Source organism: Python bivittatus, unplaced genomic scaffold, assembly GCF_059951505.1.
Source record: "Python bivittatus isolate LINGU-HERP-01145 unplaced genomic scaffold, Pbiv_v1 ctg000690_np1212, whole genome shotgun sequence".
Taxonomy (NCBI): Eukaryota; Metazoa; Chordata; class Lepidosauria; order Squamata; family Pythonidae; genus Python; species Python bivittatus.
In genome coordinates this window covers 19,556,380-19,572,353 of record NW_028277096.1, presented here as the reverse complement: position 1 = coordinate 19,572,353, position 15,974 = coordinate 19,556,380, and the positions used below count along the sequence as shown (strand labels likewise).

Sequence of the window (15,974 nt, the reverse complement as noted above, 5' to 3'; positions counted from 1 at the left end):
ACACGGACTTTCAACTCCCTCCAAAGGTTTTCCATGGGGTTGAGATCTGGAGACTGGCTAGGCCACTCCAGGACCTTGAAATGCTTCTTACGAAGCCACTCCTTCGTTGCCCGGGCGGTGTGTTTGGGATCATTGTCATGCTGAAAGACCCAGCCACGTTTCATCTTCAATGCCCTTGCTGATGGAAGGAGGTGTTCACTCAAAATCTCACGATACGTGGCCCCATTCATTCTTTCCTTTACACGGATCAGTCGTCCTGGTCCCTTTGCAGACAAACAGCCCCAAAGCATGATGTTTCCACCCCCATGCTTCACAGTAGGTATGGTGTTCTTTGGATGCAACTCGGCATTCTCTCTCCTCCAAACACAACAAGTTGAGTTTAGACCAAAACATTCTACTTTGGTTTCATCTGACCATATGACATTCTCCCAATCCTCTTCTGGATCATCCAAATGCTCTCTAGCAAACCTCAGACGGGCCCGGACATGTACTGGCTTAAGCAGGGGGACACGCCTGGCACTGCAGGATTTGAGTCCCTGGCGGCATAGTGTGTTACTGATGGTAGCCTTTGTTACTTTGGTCCCAGCTCTCTGCAGGTCATTCACTAGGTCCCCCCGTGTGGTTCTGGGATTTTTGCTCACCATTCTTGTGATCATTTTGACCCCACGGGGTGAGATCTTGCGTGGAGCCCCAGATTGAGGGAGATTATCAGTGGTCTTGTATGTCTTCCATTTTCTAATTATTGCTCCCACAGTTGATTTCTTCACACCAAGCTGCTTGCCTACTGCAGATTCAGTCTTCCCAGCCTGGTGCAGGTCTACAATTTTGTTTCTGGTGTCCTTCGACAGCTCTTTGGTCTTGGCCATAGTGGAGTTTGGGGTGTGACTGAGGTTGTGGACAGGTGTCTTTTATACTGATAACAAGGTTAAACAGGTGCCATTACTACAGGTAACGAGTGGAGGACAGAGGAGCCTCTAAAAGAAGTAGTTACAGGTCTGTGAGAGCCAGACATCTTGCTTGTTTGTAGGTGACCAAATACTTATTTTCCACCATGATTTGCCAATAAATTCTTTAAAAATCAGACAATGTGATTTTCTGGATTTTTCCCCCCATTTTGTCTCTCATAGTTGAGGTATACCTATGATGAAAATTACAGGCCTCTCTCATCTTTTTAAGTGGGAGAACTTGCACAATTGGTGGCTGACTAAATGCTTTTTTGCCCCACTGTATATACAACTATCAGAAGTGAGCCCCATAGCATTCAGTGGGACTCACTTAGGACTACAGTATCAGAGACTTTGGAATGAAACTGACACCACCTACCAAGATGCAATCTTCTGCTAACAGTGGGGCTCTGAACAGGGTTCCCCAGGAAGGGGGGAGGGTCAGAAAAGTCAAGATGGTGGTTGCAACTATGGGACTACCATCTTGACTTTTCTGATAAGCACACACGTGGCAGAAGCTCCTGCTTATAACCTTTAATTTTTGAGCCCTCCTGCCGATTGCTCTGTACTGAGAAGAGTTGCTCAGCCTGGGAAAGGAGAAAGTGTGAGAAAGAGACTCAGAACAGCCCTGCCTTGATGTTGTTGTCCTTCAAAAGGGGCAGTGAAGACTTGGGTCAGGCTTTCCAGATTCTCTTAACAGACCACATGGAAGTAGCATTCCTGGAACCCTTGTGGTGCCTGTTTCTTGACCTGCCCTACCTTGCAGGGCTGGCAGGAAGGTCCAAACCAATTTACTAGAGACCCCTCAAGCTTGGGAGCCAAGAGACGTTTTGGAAAAAGGTGATGTTGGTGGATGGTGTCTTTGCCACATGTAGCTTCCTAGTTCCTTTTTTTTTTATTAAAATAATTGTTTTGAAAATGCAGAGAGGACAAGAGAAGATCAGGCACTAACAAAGGTCTTTGTGAAACATTGGTCTCCTTGGGTGTCCCATGCAGAGCCAGGGGTCTCCACAAGGGGAGGGGGTCAAAAAAGTAGAGATGGGAGTCCCATAGTTATGACTGTCGTCGGGACTATTTCGATCCCCCCAGATGCCCCTAATTGAAATGGATTATGCCCCATGGAAGCCACGCGATGCCTGGCGAAGTCTGTCCTCTTTCGTTCTCCACGTTCCAAATGTCCCTGACCAGGGAAAAGGTGGGGAATGGAACATCTGAACCAATATTGGAAGGTGCCTGCTTGTTTTGTCCTCTTGATGAAGGAAGCAAAACAGGATGAACAACGGAAAAATAAAGAAAAAAGCAAGAAAAACAAGAAAAAAAAATTCTCTTGCATGTGGGGTGCATCTGGGTATGGATATTATCTCTTATCTCTTAAAGAGAAGAGCAAACATTTTAAACATCCTGATTCAACATTTTTATCCAGAACATGCTGTACAAATGATGGTAATGGGATATAAAAACCACGGTTCATTTAGCTGATGAAGGCGGACCAGCCCTGAATAAACTTATCTTTCACTGTAAGGTGTTTCAAGGTTTTCTTACTGTGCTGATTTTTTCAACCAAAACAATTTTCCACAGTTTTAAATCTCACCAATCCAATTAAAGAAATATTGTATTTTGCAGGGTTTGGCGACCCTACTCCCTGCCAGCTAAGAAGAGGAAATAAACAGATTTTATGGTTATGCCTTAAGAAATATGGACCATAAATAAATTAACAGCAGGATTTATTATCTGCCCTTTCAGGGTAACCAACATTATTGAAAGTGTAGAAAAGAGGTAAGAAAGAATACAAGCAAAAGAAGGAACGGGATAAACAATAGGAAGTATAGCTAAATTGAATTTACATCAGCGCCATTCACAAAATCTCTCCAGACTTTTCCATCCTTGTAAATCATCCTTACGGCCACCGTGACCATTTATTGTTCTACACGTGGCTTTTTGCTTTTTAAACTTTGTGCCTCTTTCTTTCTAAGATCTCATTTTCTTCAACCAGCCAGAAGTTTCTATCTCTTCCCAACTTTCCCAAACGCTTCCTGTATTTGGTGTGACGTTCAGCCCTCCTTCATTCTCTCTGCATGACCAGACAATCGCAGGGCGTTGTGGCCCAGGCCTGGCTCTCCGAAAGCCACCAAATCACTCTGAAGATCCAGCATCATTTCATTAGGCATGCAAACAATACAGGGCATGCTGGACTCCCGGAAAAGCATCGACAGCTTGCAGGGCAGCCCTGAGCAACAGCAGAACCACAGCCGATATACCTTTGGCCCTCTGCGTTGCAAAGGTGAGGCAAAGAAAAAGGTAGACGCGGTGTAAATGAGAGCATGACGCTGGAATGTTTTTGAGAAACCCATCTGGGGGATCTTATTATTATTTATCCCTTCCTCTTGGGTCAGAGAGCCCGTTTGGGTAGTGGTTAAGGCACCAGGCCAGAAACCAGGAGACCGTGCGTTCTTGTCCTGCCTTGGGCACAGAGCCAGCTGGGGGACCTTGGGCCAGTCGCTCTGTCTCAGCCCTAGGAAGGAGGCAAGGGCAAACCACTTCTGAAATCTTGCCAAGAAAACTGCAGGGACTGGTCCAGGCAATCGCCAGGAGTCAACACTGACTCAAAGGCACACACACACACAAATAACTTCTGCACCCGCAGCCTGTCCAGGACAGATTTCTACTGACTCCTGTTATTTCTAGGCGCTTGATGATCCAGTCATGTGGCAGGGAGTCGAATGCCTTCTTGTCACCAATCCAAGCTACATCCAAGTTGGTCTTCCTTCTCTTGCAGTTTCCGAAATCGTCTTGTCAATTAGGAGCTGATCTTTTGTCCCTCTGCGGTCTGGGCGGTTTCCCTTCTGCTCGGGTGGAAAGAGCTTGTTTTCAACTCGATGCTGTTGGACTGCATCAGCCACCGCACCAGTTAGCAATCTGAAAGTTGTTGTTAAGCAGGTGATTGGCCTGCAGTTGCCTGGTGCCACCCCTTTTGCTGGATCTTTCATGATCAGGTAGGTTTTGCCGGATGTTAACCAAACTTCAGTTTCAGCTCCTTGCAGTATGTTGTTAAACTGCTTGGCAATGAGAGGGGGCAGACTAGCTAGTCAGATGTTTCAACCAAAAACCATGCAGTTCATCTTCACCTGGTGCTGATCACTTCTTGATCTTCCTTGCCCTTTTCTCCCCCACTTCTGCTGTTACGACAAGTCCCTTCATTTCAGCTTCTTTTTTACTCTTATCCGCCTCCTTTATCCAAGCTGCATTCTTGTAGTATTTCTTTGGGTTGTCCCATAGCTGCGCCCAGAACTGCCCTGTCTCTTCTTTGTCAGGTGTTGACTGGCTCATTGCAGTCTCTCCATTGAGGGATCGGTAGAAACATTTCTGATTCGACTGAAATTGGAGATGTGGCCTGTAGCGTGCAGTTCGAGCTTCGTATCTGCTGATCTTCTTAGCCATGGCTGTTATTTGCTGCTTTATTATTTCCAGGGCTTCCTTGATCTTCCTTGTCTCTAGTGATATTTTTGATCAGGTATTCTTGGTCTTCTTCAGCTTCTTTTCTTTCATCTGTTCTAGCTTGCTTGCATCTGACCTTAGCGTGTGGGTCTTATTACCCAACCTGATGTTCCATCATCAACATCATTTCCCACCTCTATTTGTGCAGATCAAGGCAGTGGATATAATGCTCCCACCTCCTATGCGCACAAACGCAGACAATACAGGCGGCAAGCAGAAACACCACACAGAGAGATACAACATACTACTTTATTACTGTACACAGAAGAAAACACAGATGCCTCCTATTCTTACTGTTAGTTAAACAGTTGGAAAGAGTTTCAGAACCCATGTTCTACAAGCGTTCTTTTCCTTGTTCTCTTTCCTGTTCAGTAAATTTGAACAGCGATTTCCAAATTCAAAGCTCCTACGTTTCAGCTAGATTACAATGCCAAACTTTTGTTTCATTTCTGAGGCAGCAAATTTGCCAGCCATTCTGAATTTCTTTGCATTTACCTCTAACTTTTCTATCTCCTCTTTTTGTTTCCTGATCTTTGCTTCTCTTTAAATGTAACTTGCCATGCTTGAAAAATGCATCTAATAATAGCGTTCAGAGCATCCCATACAATATTCGGATCCTGCATGATTATTAACTTGAAATTAATTTTATGGTTTCACTGACATTTTATCTTTCACTCAAGTGTTGCTTAGTAACAAAAGCCTTCATCTCCACTTTAAACTGTAATGAGATTAACATAGTGGATTATTGATAACAAATGAAACTTGGGCATGGTCAAAATTGCTTACTTTTCCTATCGCACATCTATTCATATACGACCGCAGCTAAAATAAAATCCAAATATTATCTTTTCTTTTGTAGATTTATATTAAGTAAATATGACATGCAATATTTAACTAAGGTGGCTTGTTTTCTCGGCTTCAATACACATGAGCTTTAAGCAAGGCTTAACACTTTGGAATCCTGATTTAACAAAACCTAATTCCATTAACTGCACACAAGAAAAGACAAATTCACCGTATCCTACATAATTTGCTGGAGATGGCTAGAACAGGTGAATCAGTGAAGGCCCCCCCCCCCATGGTGTGTGGGTGTATGTGTGTATTGCATACATTACCTTCTCCTTCCCATCCTGCTGAAATTCACTTTTTTTTTACATAGCACATTTTCTTCTCTTCATTTTTCTTTCAATTGGCATCTAATTGTTGTGTGCATATGCTTTAATATGCCACTGACTGCGGTTGTGTTCAGACAACCCACTTTTATCAGGGCAAATAAAGACTCGGGTTGTTTTAACCTTTGGGGTGGGGTAGAGGGGGAAAGTTAGCATTGTGAGAATCCAATTTGCTTAGTTCAGTGATTCAGTGCATCATGGGGAATCAGACAATGTCCCAGTTCTGCTCTAAGCCTCTTGTGTGAATGCAACCAGGAAGTCACGGAGCATGGGATTTCTTCTGGGTGCTGCAGATCTAACTCAGGGCCCTTTCACACAACCTGCGGACTGGACGCACCTCACAACTAGATGGAGGACCTCATGGTCAGCTCACCACTGAGCCACTGGAAAGGCAGCCCAAACACGTCTTTTCCGGCTCCAGTTGTGAAGTTGTGTTTGCTGGCATAAGCCGGTTTGTCTGGCCTCTCTGGAGTGCATCATACGAATGGAAGGTTGGGCCTGGGGTCTCCCTGCTCCTCACGGCCACCTGAGGCCGCCAGAGGCTTCACCCTCCCTGCATCTGGTCCTTGGCCACGGAGGGGTCACGGTCATTCACGCCAACACCGTCGCTCCCACTTGTCTTGTCAGCCCCCAGGGGGAAGCTATCAGCCCTTCCAGGTAGGCCAAGTCAAGAAACAGGCCTGGCAGGCATTCCAGGGGTGCCTTTTTTTGGTAATACGGTGGGATGACAGCATCTTGAAAGCCTACCCCAGTTTCCCTCTGCCCCATCCTATATTAAATAAAATCAAGGCAGAGTTGTTCTGAGTTTCTGTTTCACGCTCTTGTTTTGCAGGACTGAATAATCTTTTCACAGGATCCTGCATTATCGGCTCGCTCATTCCTTTCCTGTTTTCCAAGTTATTTCTACCTACCTGCACAGGGAAGGCAAGAACTGGGGGTTTCAGTGCATTCTCCCAGAATCAAAGCCCCCCACCCATAGAGCAAAGAGCCTCTTTTTCCTCCTCCCTTCCCATAGCTCCCTCCCCCATGGCTTAAGGGCTGTAACTGTACTCATGATAGAAGTCAGGACTGTCCACTACCTAAGGCCAGGAGAGGGGGAAACCAAAAGCGATTAGCTGCTAAGCAACCATCCTTATTTGTGGGGAGAGTGACTGTAACTGGCAAGTACAGGGAAACTGTCAAATAAGCACAGACACGCCCCCTCGTTTTTCTGAAATGATGCAGTCAACTTACGTCTGTGGGCACTTCTGCATTTGCCTTTAGCCATGTGCTGGGCAATGTTTTTTTCTGCTGGTCCCCATCCTCATCCCATCCCCAGAGCATTTTAACATTGTCCTTGGCTGTTCCGGTTTCAAAGTAGTGTTTCCCCTCTTCTTCCCAACAGAGGTTTTGCTACGGATGTGATATGGCACGCTTCACCATTCATTCGGCTGCTGTGCAGTTAAGGGTTAGGAATCTGCCTAACTCTTTTTAAAAATAAGTTTTAAATTTCCCAAAGGTTAAAATACAAGAAGGGAAAGAAAGAAAGAAAGAAAGAAAGAAAGAAAAAAAGAAAGAAAGAAAGAAAGAAAGAAAGAAAGAAAGAAAGAAAGAAAGAAAAGAGAAAAATCAATAAGGGCATAGAAAGAGAAAGGTAGCTTCTGACTTTCCTTGGTACAGGTCTAAACGTAAAAATATATTGACCTCGTACTCTAGTCACTAAAAATTTACATAATAGAAAATAATGTTCAGTCTAACATTCAAAAACATTCCTAGAATCAATCTATCTCAATAACACATACAATTTGTACAAGATATTTCTATAGGTATAACATCAATAATCGAATCCCAAAATCAAAACTGCATTTTTCTGAGTGTCAAGCAAAAAGTCCAAGACTGGTTTCCAATTAGAAGCAAAGCTAGACAATGTCCTCTCTTTAAGCAAAGCAGTCAGTTTCGCCATCTCTGCCAGTTCCATTAACTTCAATATCCATTCTTTGGCTGTAGGTGTTTGTAAATCCTTCCAATTTTGCACGTATAAAAGTCTTGCTGCAGTTATCGTATAGAGAAATACATTTCCATGTTGTCTTTCCATTTGTTTATCCATCATACTGAAAAGGAAGGTCTTACACAGGTTTTACACCAGCTTCTTGCAAATGTGGGTTCAACGTTCTTTTGGAAGAGTGCGAGACCTATTTTTAAAATAGGGTTTGGTGCTTGCTTGACAATGCCAGACCTGTGCTCAGAAATCGTTCGATTGGTAGTTCACGGGCATGGAGGTGACACAGGGGGTAAAGTGGGAGGGGACGTCCTCAGCGCTCCTTGCAGTGTTGGCCCGCCAGTTGGGAGATCTGCGAACGTGGGTCTAGTGCTTTTTTGAACGAGCGCTAAACCCAGTCTCAGAGGTAGCAAAGACGACAACTCACAAGGCTGGAGAGATGGGAAGGGGGCTGGAGATCTCCCAACCGCCCCGGCTACACTCAGCCCTCCCTCTAAGCTTGTGGAACAACCTTGTCAGTGGGGCAGGATAGGGAGCAGCAATGGGGCAGCGCCATTTGCTTTCCTGCTGGCTGATAGGACGGACAGCATTTTAACTCAACTGTGACTAACAGCCCTGTCTTGCTCATGAGCTTGGAACGAAGACAAGTTGTGAGAACAAGGCAGAAACGCACAATTTACGCGCAATTTATCTTGCAAGACTGCATTGCTGGAAGCGGGCTTAAAAGTCCATTACTTTCTTCTCCCATTCGCCTTTGTTTTTCTGGTTTGTCGAGTGTTTTGTCGAATGACGCATTCTGAGAAAGTCTGCATGCTCTTCTATAACTCTTCCATTGTCCCAAGAAAGGTTTTATTGACTTCATACCAATGTTCTGGACACCTCCTCTGATCCCCCACCTCGAACTATGTTGGCTCTTAACTCCCCTGATCCCTAGGCCCAAGCTCATCCTGACTGAGGATGATGGGAGCTGAGGTTCAACCTATCTGGAGGGCATCAGATGAAAGAAAGATGGTTTAGGATTACAAAATGGGCATTTAGGAGCAATATCAGAATAGCACATCAAATCGACCTCCTGTATAAGATTTGAACCCCATAGAATAACTTCTGGCTGCCTGCTTCTGAAGAGCCCCAAGATCTGGGGTTAATTGTCCACGGAGCCCTTGTCATTTTTTTATTTTTATTTTTTTTACTGTTATGGCTGTTTTTGTCTTGGCTGTTATGCTTCGTGGTTATGCTTTTAATAGGTTTTAATTGCAGATTTGGTGTAGTAAGCCTGTGTTTCTCAGCCTCGGTCCCTTTAAGACGTGTGGACTTCAACTCCCAGAATTCCCCAGCCAGCCATGCTGGCTGGGGAATTCTGGGAGTTGAAGTCCACACATCTTAAAGGGGCCAAGGCTGAGAAACACAGTTTCCACCCAGAGCTTTCGGAATAGGGCAACTACTGTATAATGAACTACTGCTACTGTACTGATCATGATTATGTGCTGCCCCCTGGTAGCCAAGGTAACAATTGCCATTAGGTACTATTATGCATTATTTGGTTTCCATTGCTTTTATTCTGCTTTTTGCAATCTTACGCTGCTGCTTTTAGTTCCGGTGTTTTATTCTCCGCTAACGTTTTGTCGCTGAGCCTTTTCTTGGTCTATAATTTATTAAAGATGCTTCTAACCCTACCGCCATCCAAGTGGCTCTTGGAGGCTTCTCAATGAAAGCCACTGAAAACAGTCACGGTCACCTGTAAATGCAAACAGGATTGCCCCAAACAGGCGCCACCAAAAACCAGCACCAACAAAGAACCCTAAAAATAAAAGCATAAATCATCTCTCGAAAAAGCGGGATTTGCAGCATTTCTCTGTAGTTGGCCAAGAGGTCAAGGCCAGACCGGCGGACAGGAGGCGTCACTGCAAGTCCCATATTTTAAATAGTTCTGTGTCGTCTGCTCTTTACAGCCAAACCAGTGTTTCTCAACCTCAGCCATTTAAGATGCATGGACTTCAACTCCCAGAATTCCCAGGGAGTTGAAGTCCACCCATCTTAAAGGGGCCAAGGCTCAGAAACCCTGGCTGACTACACCCAATCTGCAATTAAAGCCTATTAAAAGCTGGCTGGGGAATTCTGGGAGTTGAAGTCCACGCATCTTAATCCTGCTGAGAAACACTACCCAAACTGGAATTAAAACCCATTAAAAGCTGGCTCGGGAATTCTGGGAGTTGAAGTCCACGCATCTTAATCCTGCTGAGAAACACTACCCAAGCTGCAATTAAAGCAATTAAACGCATAACCGCAAAGCATGGGGAATTCTGGGAATTGAAGTCCACCCCTCTGACAGCTGCTGCGGTTGAGAAACCCCGGTCCGGACCGCTCCATCCCGTTGTTTTAATCCTCCGGCGTGAAAAGACTCCTGTTTTCTAACACAGAGTTGACTCAGCCCGCGAAGCCCAGCCGAACCAAGTAAGAGCGGTGCGTGGGCATCACCCGCGATGCCCGACCCTGGCCCGCTGGCCCAAGACGCAGAGAACGGCCGCCTTCTCGCAACCCGCGTCCGCACGAGCCCGCTTGAGCACGGCCGGACGGGGCAAACCCGCCCTGCAAGCCCAGAGGGACTTTTGCACACGCACACGCACGTGCACACGCACACCCCCGGGGAGCCACGCGCCAGCTGCCTTCACCCGACGCGTTCGCCCCGGCCGGCTCTGCAAAACGCCCGCGAGCCGCGCGCCCGCGCCCCTCGGCAGCCTCCGCGGGGGATCGCGACCGGCCGGCGAGCGGACGCGAAGGGGGAGCGGCTGCGCCGGTCTGCAGCCAAGCCCCGCCCGGGAGGCGGTCGGGCACGGGCTGGGGGCGGCGCGGGCGAGCGCGGCGCGGCGCGGCGCGGCGCGGCGCGGCGCGGCCATGCAGAGGACGGGCGGCGGGCGCTGCGTGGCCTGCGGGCGCGGCGGGCGCGAGGCGGCCAAGTACCGCTGTCCGAGCTGCCGGGAGAGATAGTGGGTACCGCGCTTGCCCGGGCCGGGCGCGCTCTGCCCATGCCCATGCCCAGGCGCCGCGTGGGCGAGGGGACGAGGAGGCCGGGGCCCGGCGTTTGCAAGGGGGAACGGCGCCCGGGACGCGCTGGGACGATCTCGGGGGGGGGCGGGAAGGGTCTCTGGGGTGTGTGTGTGTGTGTCCACGCCCGGCGGGGGGGCTTTAAAGCTGCCTTGCAAGGACAGAGGGCGCTCCTTGTATGCTCGGGGGACCCCTTGCCAGGGCGGGAGGGGTATGTTGTCGTGCGCGGTGCGGGGATCGCTGGCCGAGCGGAAGGTCTTCCCCGCCTGTCCGCAGGGAACTCCTTCGCCCCGGTCTGTGATCCAGCGCACGTCTGCTCAGGAGTAATCTCTTCCGCGCGGAAATCGCCGCCTTACAAAGGTGGAGCCGGCGGAGGCTTCGCCATCCCGGGGGTGCTCCGTTGCAGTTTTGGGAGAATTGTGGGTCGATTCGGTTTGGGGCTTACTAGCTGTGTTCACACAAGGCACTTGACCAAGGTTAGGGAAAGATCTAGCACAGTGTTTCTCCCACTTGGGCACTTTAAGACACGCGGACTTCAACTCCCAGAATTCCCCAGCCAGCCTTGCTTGCTGGCTGGGGAATTCTGGGAGTTGAAGTCCGCGTGTCTTAAAGTGCCCAAGTGGGAGAAACACTGGTCTGCCAAATGCATTCCCAGAATGTGGCAATCTTGGTTAGAGTTACTTTTGCTTCCTTTCTCTCTCTTTCTTTTTTGCAATTTCCCACGTGCAGTTCCAGCCCTTTGGCCTAATAGATATTTTGGTGTATGGTGCGAACCCTGAAAAATGGGCAAAACTGGAAGAGCCAATTAAGGGAGTTGTGTGTATCTCAGCGTCTGGAATCAAATCATGTTTTCCCTTTAACTGCTGTCTTTGCTTTCTCTGTTGGCGTTCAGCCCTGCAGCAACGAGGACACCTCTGCCCATGTGCAGAGCGCATTCCTCCCAGATCCCAAGATGGGTTTTCTAGGTTGAAATGCAGAGACTTGGGATCAATCCATAGTTTTCTTTTCTGACTCCCTGGCTCTTAAAACTCTTGTCCTGATGGATATTTCTGTTGTCGTTTCAGTTGTTCAGTGCCCTGTTACAAGAAACACAAAGGTAAATTATGTTGTCTTTTCATCTCCATCCCCGTCAATTATTTCAAACTCTAACCCCGTATCGCAGCCTCCCCACATCCATGCTGGATGGGGTGTATGGGATCTGAAGTCCCATAAATCTGAGGAGCATCCATTTTGTTCCCCATTTGTATGTTTCTCCTCTGGTCAAAACGTGTAGGATTTTTGCTCATTCTCACTCTGCTTTTTCCAGCTTGTTTCTACCTTACTTTACTTCTACTTCCAGACCGGTTGGGGCACTGATGCAATAGCATAATTTGCCATCTGTTTAACCCAGGGGGCTCTGCAGGGGGTGGTCCAAAAATTCAGGATGGCAGTCACAGTAGTGCAGTTGAAGTTGGCCTGTTTTTAATGCACAACGTGCATAAAAAACGAAGCTTCAGTTGCACATCTTGGCTTTTTTGGACCCTATCTTGCGCACGTCCCTGACGGGCGGCCGAATGTTGAGGGATCTGGATCTCTGCTTGGCCTCCTGACCTTCTGGAGGGCAACTGAAGACCACGGTATATCTCAGGAACGATGGGGGTGATATTTTTCAGCCTGCTGTTTTGGAAGGGGTGTGTGTGTGGAAGGATGGAATGGGGGCAGGAGAAATGCAAAGCCTAAAAGGCCTAAAATTTTGCTAGGGTTGGGGGGGAAAGGGGAGTGAAAGCCGTGAAGGGAAGGTCTGTGCTTCTTAGAGGCCTTCTACTTCCATTCCCACCCTGACGTTTGAGGGGGAAGAAAAGAGAAAGAGGAAAAAAAGCTACATGCTCCTGGCACTTGGCTGTCTTGCCACCAAATTTTAGGAGCTTCTGAGTGCTGGAAGTCCTTGCTAACCATGGTGATGCCACATGTGGATTGTAACATGACGCGTGTTTCGTCAGCATGGACTGTTCATCCCTGATCCAGCAGAGGATGGTTAATCCTGGTTTTGCAGCCTCCAGGATTCCTTTGGATCGCAATTGCTGCAAATCCGTAAGCCAGCTTCCTAGCAGTTTGAGAGGAGAGACTCCAGAGCTGTAATCTAAACCCTCAGACAGGCTCAACGTAGTTTCAGCTGAAGCAGCCCAGATTTGATGTCCTCAACCCATTTCACTGCAGCTCTGGGTTCCCCCTGAAATGCTTAGTGGGGTCCTAAACCTAGGCTCATCCCTAGCTGAATGAGTTTGTGGTCGACATGCAGTTCCGTTTCCAAGCGTAAGAACTGGCTAGTCCTCTGTTTATCCCGAAACTAAGCAGGTTTCTTAATACTCGGATGGGGAACCACTCAGAATTCCAAGGCTGATTGGGAAAGAGCCAATTTGGTCTAGTGGGGAAGGCTCCAGGCTAGAGAGCAGGAGACGGTGAGTTCTAGTCCTGCCTCAAGCATGAAAGCCGGCTGGGTGACTTTGAGCCAGTCCCTCTCTCTCAGCCCAACCCACCTCACAGGGTTGTTGTGGTGGGGAAGATAGGAGGAGGAAGGAGTATTAGGCATATTTGCCACCTTGAGTTATTTATAAAAATAATAAAGGAGGGATAAAAAAAATAAAAAAAATGCAAGAAAAAAAGTATCAGCAAGACCCCTTGGTTCAAGAAAGACTAACTTTCACCTATTTTTGCTCTTAGAAAATGTGTCAATTTCTCTTAAATCAGTGTTTTTCAAGCTTGGCAACTTTAAGACGCGTGGACTTCCCCAATGCTGGCTGGGGAATTCTGGAAGTTGAAGTCCACACGTCTTAAAGTTGCCAAGCTTGAAAAACACTGTTTTAAATAGCGTGTCATGTAAACATAATCAAATGCAGATCTGGAGTGAAGTCTTTGAAATTTGGAGCTGTTGCCCTGAGAGATGCAGAGCAGGGGGCCTGATCTCTAACTTCAACCCAGGTATTTAAGGTTAAAGATTTATGTTTGGAATTTTAATAGAAGAGTGCGCACCCAGAGAGGATCCAGCCGCTGGGCCTGCAAATACAGAAGCTTCCTGGGCCATTCAAAGAGAGAAATCACGGAGGGCTGAAGGTACGTATCCTTTGAGTTGGAAGGAAAACGGGTGTTCTTTCTGCATGAGGGGAGGAAAAGCACTTTATTTGGAGAGACAGTGTGTTGGGAATTGCAGAAATGAAATGTTTTGCACCTTCGCCCTATGTAACTTGTCACTCCCAAAAAAAAGACCTGTATTACAGTGGAAAGATCTGTGCTGATGCTGCTTCTCCTGCAGCTGTTTAATGAAGCAATTGTCTCCTTCCGGCTTCTTCTTAGGCAGTCCTTGGTCTGTGGATGACATTTTGACCGAAGATGACGAAGACGATAGAGTGCCTCTCCAGAAACTCCAGCTGTTGGGTAAGTTTTCTGCATAAAATACTCAACGATTGCCCCGCAAACTTTTCCACTGAATCTCTTGCAATTTTTTTTTTGCAATGGACGGAGGTTTCTGATGGAATCCTGGTGATTTTCCTTGCCATGGAGGGAACTAACCCTAGTTTCTGATTAATCACATTTTATTGGATCTGCCCCCCCCTCCCCGGACATCTTAGGATGGGGTCCAGCAGTGTAAGGTTTAAAACAGCGTTTAAAACATCCCTTTCTAGGGATGGGAACTTCTCCGTCTGAAATCCTCAGCTTATCCCTCTCCCTTTTTTCCCTTTTTCTAAAAACAGAGGAATCAGAAGAGCTCCGAGGGATTCTCTTGAATCCTCACCTCCGCCCGCTGCTGCTTACCATTGACCAAGCTGAAGACAAGAGCGCTCTCCTGAGAAAATACATGCAAGAGCCTGTTTTTGTGGAGTTTGCAGACTGTTGCTTAAGGATTGTCGAGCCAGCAGTGAAGGAGAACGAAATTCCAGAGTGAAGCCTAGGCGTGAGTAGAGCAGTGTTTCTCAACCTTGGCAACTTTAAGACGGGTGGACTTCAACTCCCAGAACTCCCCAGCCAGCAAGGCTGGCTGGGGAATTCTGGGAGTTGAAGTCCACCCGTCTTAAAGTTGCCGAGGTTGAGAAACACTGAAGTAGAGGATTCTCCAGCCCTGGAAGACAGCTAGCAAATTTGGAAATGCTTAGGGTTACTCACGGCTCTTTGTTGGAATCCCTCGGCCAGAATGGACCACGCTGCTCCCAAGAACGGTTGATCCAGGACTGTGGGGATTATTCTCACACGTGTACTCTTTTTCCACCACCAAATCTTTGCCAGTGTCAAAGTGGAGACACCGCTAGAAAGTGGCTGGTTTGAAAGGGAGAAAGATGCTTTTATTCTTTTAATAAAGCCTAACCTACTCTTTGCACCCTGGTCTGATTTTATAGTACATGGGAATGGAAGGAAATTAAGATTTTACTTCTGGAGCGTGAGACCAATGTAGTAAGCATATCACTTCCCTTTACAAAAACAGAAAAACAGCATGGGAAGGAATGCTGATTTCCCTCTGGGCATTTCACAAGACTCAGAAGAAGGACATTGTGGCCTGGAGGTTTGACCAAACATATTTTGGTCATCCTGGGCTTTAGCTGAGATTAAATTCAGCGAGGTCTTACAGGAAGAGTTAGCAAGACTGGTGTTACCTCTGGATGTCCCCCACAACTTCCTTGCTCTTACCTCCCCCACTTGAATTCATGAATGGCATCACCCAATTAGTTCACCTCTTGATTTTCCCGGCCCCTTCCTTGCTCTTCACCCCTTTCCCCTGCTTTCTCCCACCCTGGAACAGATATGCCAAATATGGCTTGGGTGCATGTCCAGAGATCCAGATAGCAATCTGTTCCTAGGATTTAGTGAGATCTGCCTGGCTTCCTTCCTCCACCAACTCTCCTCTGAATCTGGCTCCTGAGTGGCTGCTTGTTACAAATAAAGGTGGAATTGATTTCTCTAGCTACTTCATATTCACTTTGTGGTCAAATTATTCCTGGATTGTATCATTTCAGATGGCAGGATGGGGAAGTGGGATTTAAATTTTTTTTAAAATGTTCTTTCTCCACCTGAAGTAAATTTTATTCCTGTAGATGTTGTTTATACTGATACCAATTCCAAAATGCAACTTTTTTTTGCTCGATGAATTGATTCTTCAACCCAGCTGCGTATCTTCCCTCCATAGAGATGGTTCTATGTATGCTATTTTGACTTCTTGCAGAGATACAACTCTGTAACAGATAAATGCAGTAAATACGTTTAAGACTGTATCTCAATAAATTTGGTTTGCAGCAGACTGGGAAAGAGAAATGGACTCAAAAGGAAGAAATGAATCATTAGGGATTTGGACCAACTATAGAAGGGACCCCACTCAAA

General features: G+C 47.0%; 1 protein-coding gene across 1 annotated transcript; it reads left to right on the top strand.

Annotated features, from left to right (window-relative positions):
• The first annotated feature begins 10,429 nt into the window (after window positions 1-10,429).
• ZNHIT3 (zinc finger HIT-type containing 3) lies at window positions 10,430-14,977 on the top strand. Its single transcript, XM_088152213.1, has 6 exons — window positions 10,430-10,573; window positions 11,696-11,727; window positions 13,629-13,721; window positions 13,962-14,042; window positions 14,360-14,563; window positions 14,691-14,977. Exons 1-5 carry the CDS (start codon window positions 10,482-10,484, stop codon window positions 14,548-14,550), a joined length of 489 nt encoding a protein of 162 aa, XP_088008339.1. The 5' UTR covers window positions 10,430-10,481; the 3' UTR covers window positions 14,551-14,563; window positions 14,691-14,977.
• The last annotated feature ends 997 nt before the right edge of the window (window positions 14,978-15,974 follow it).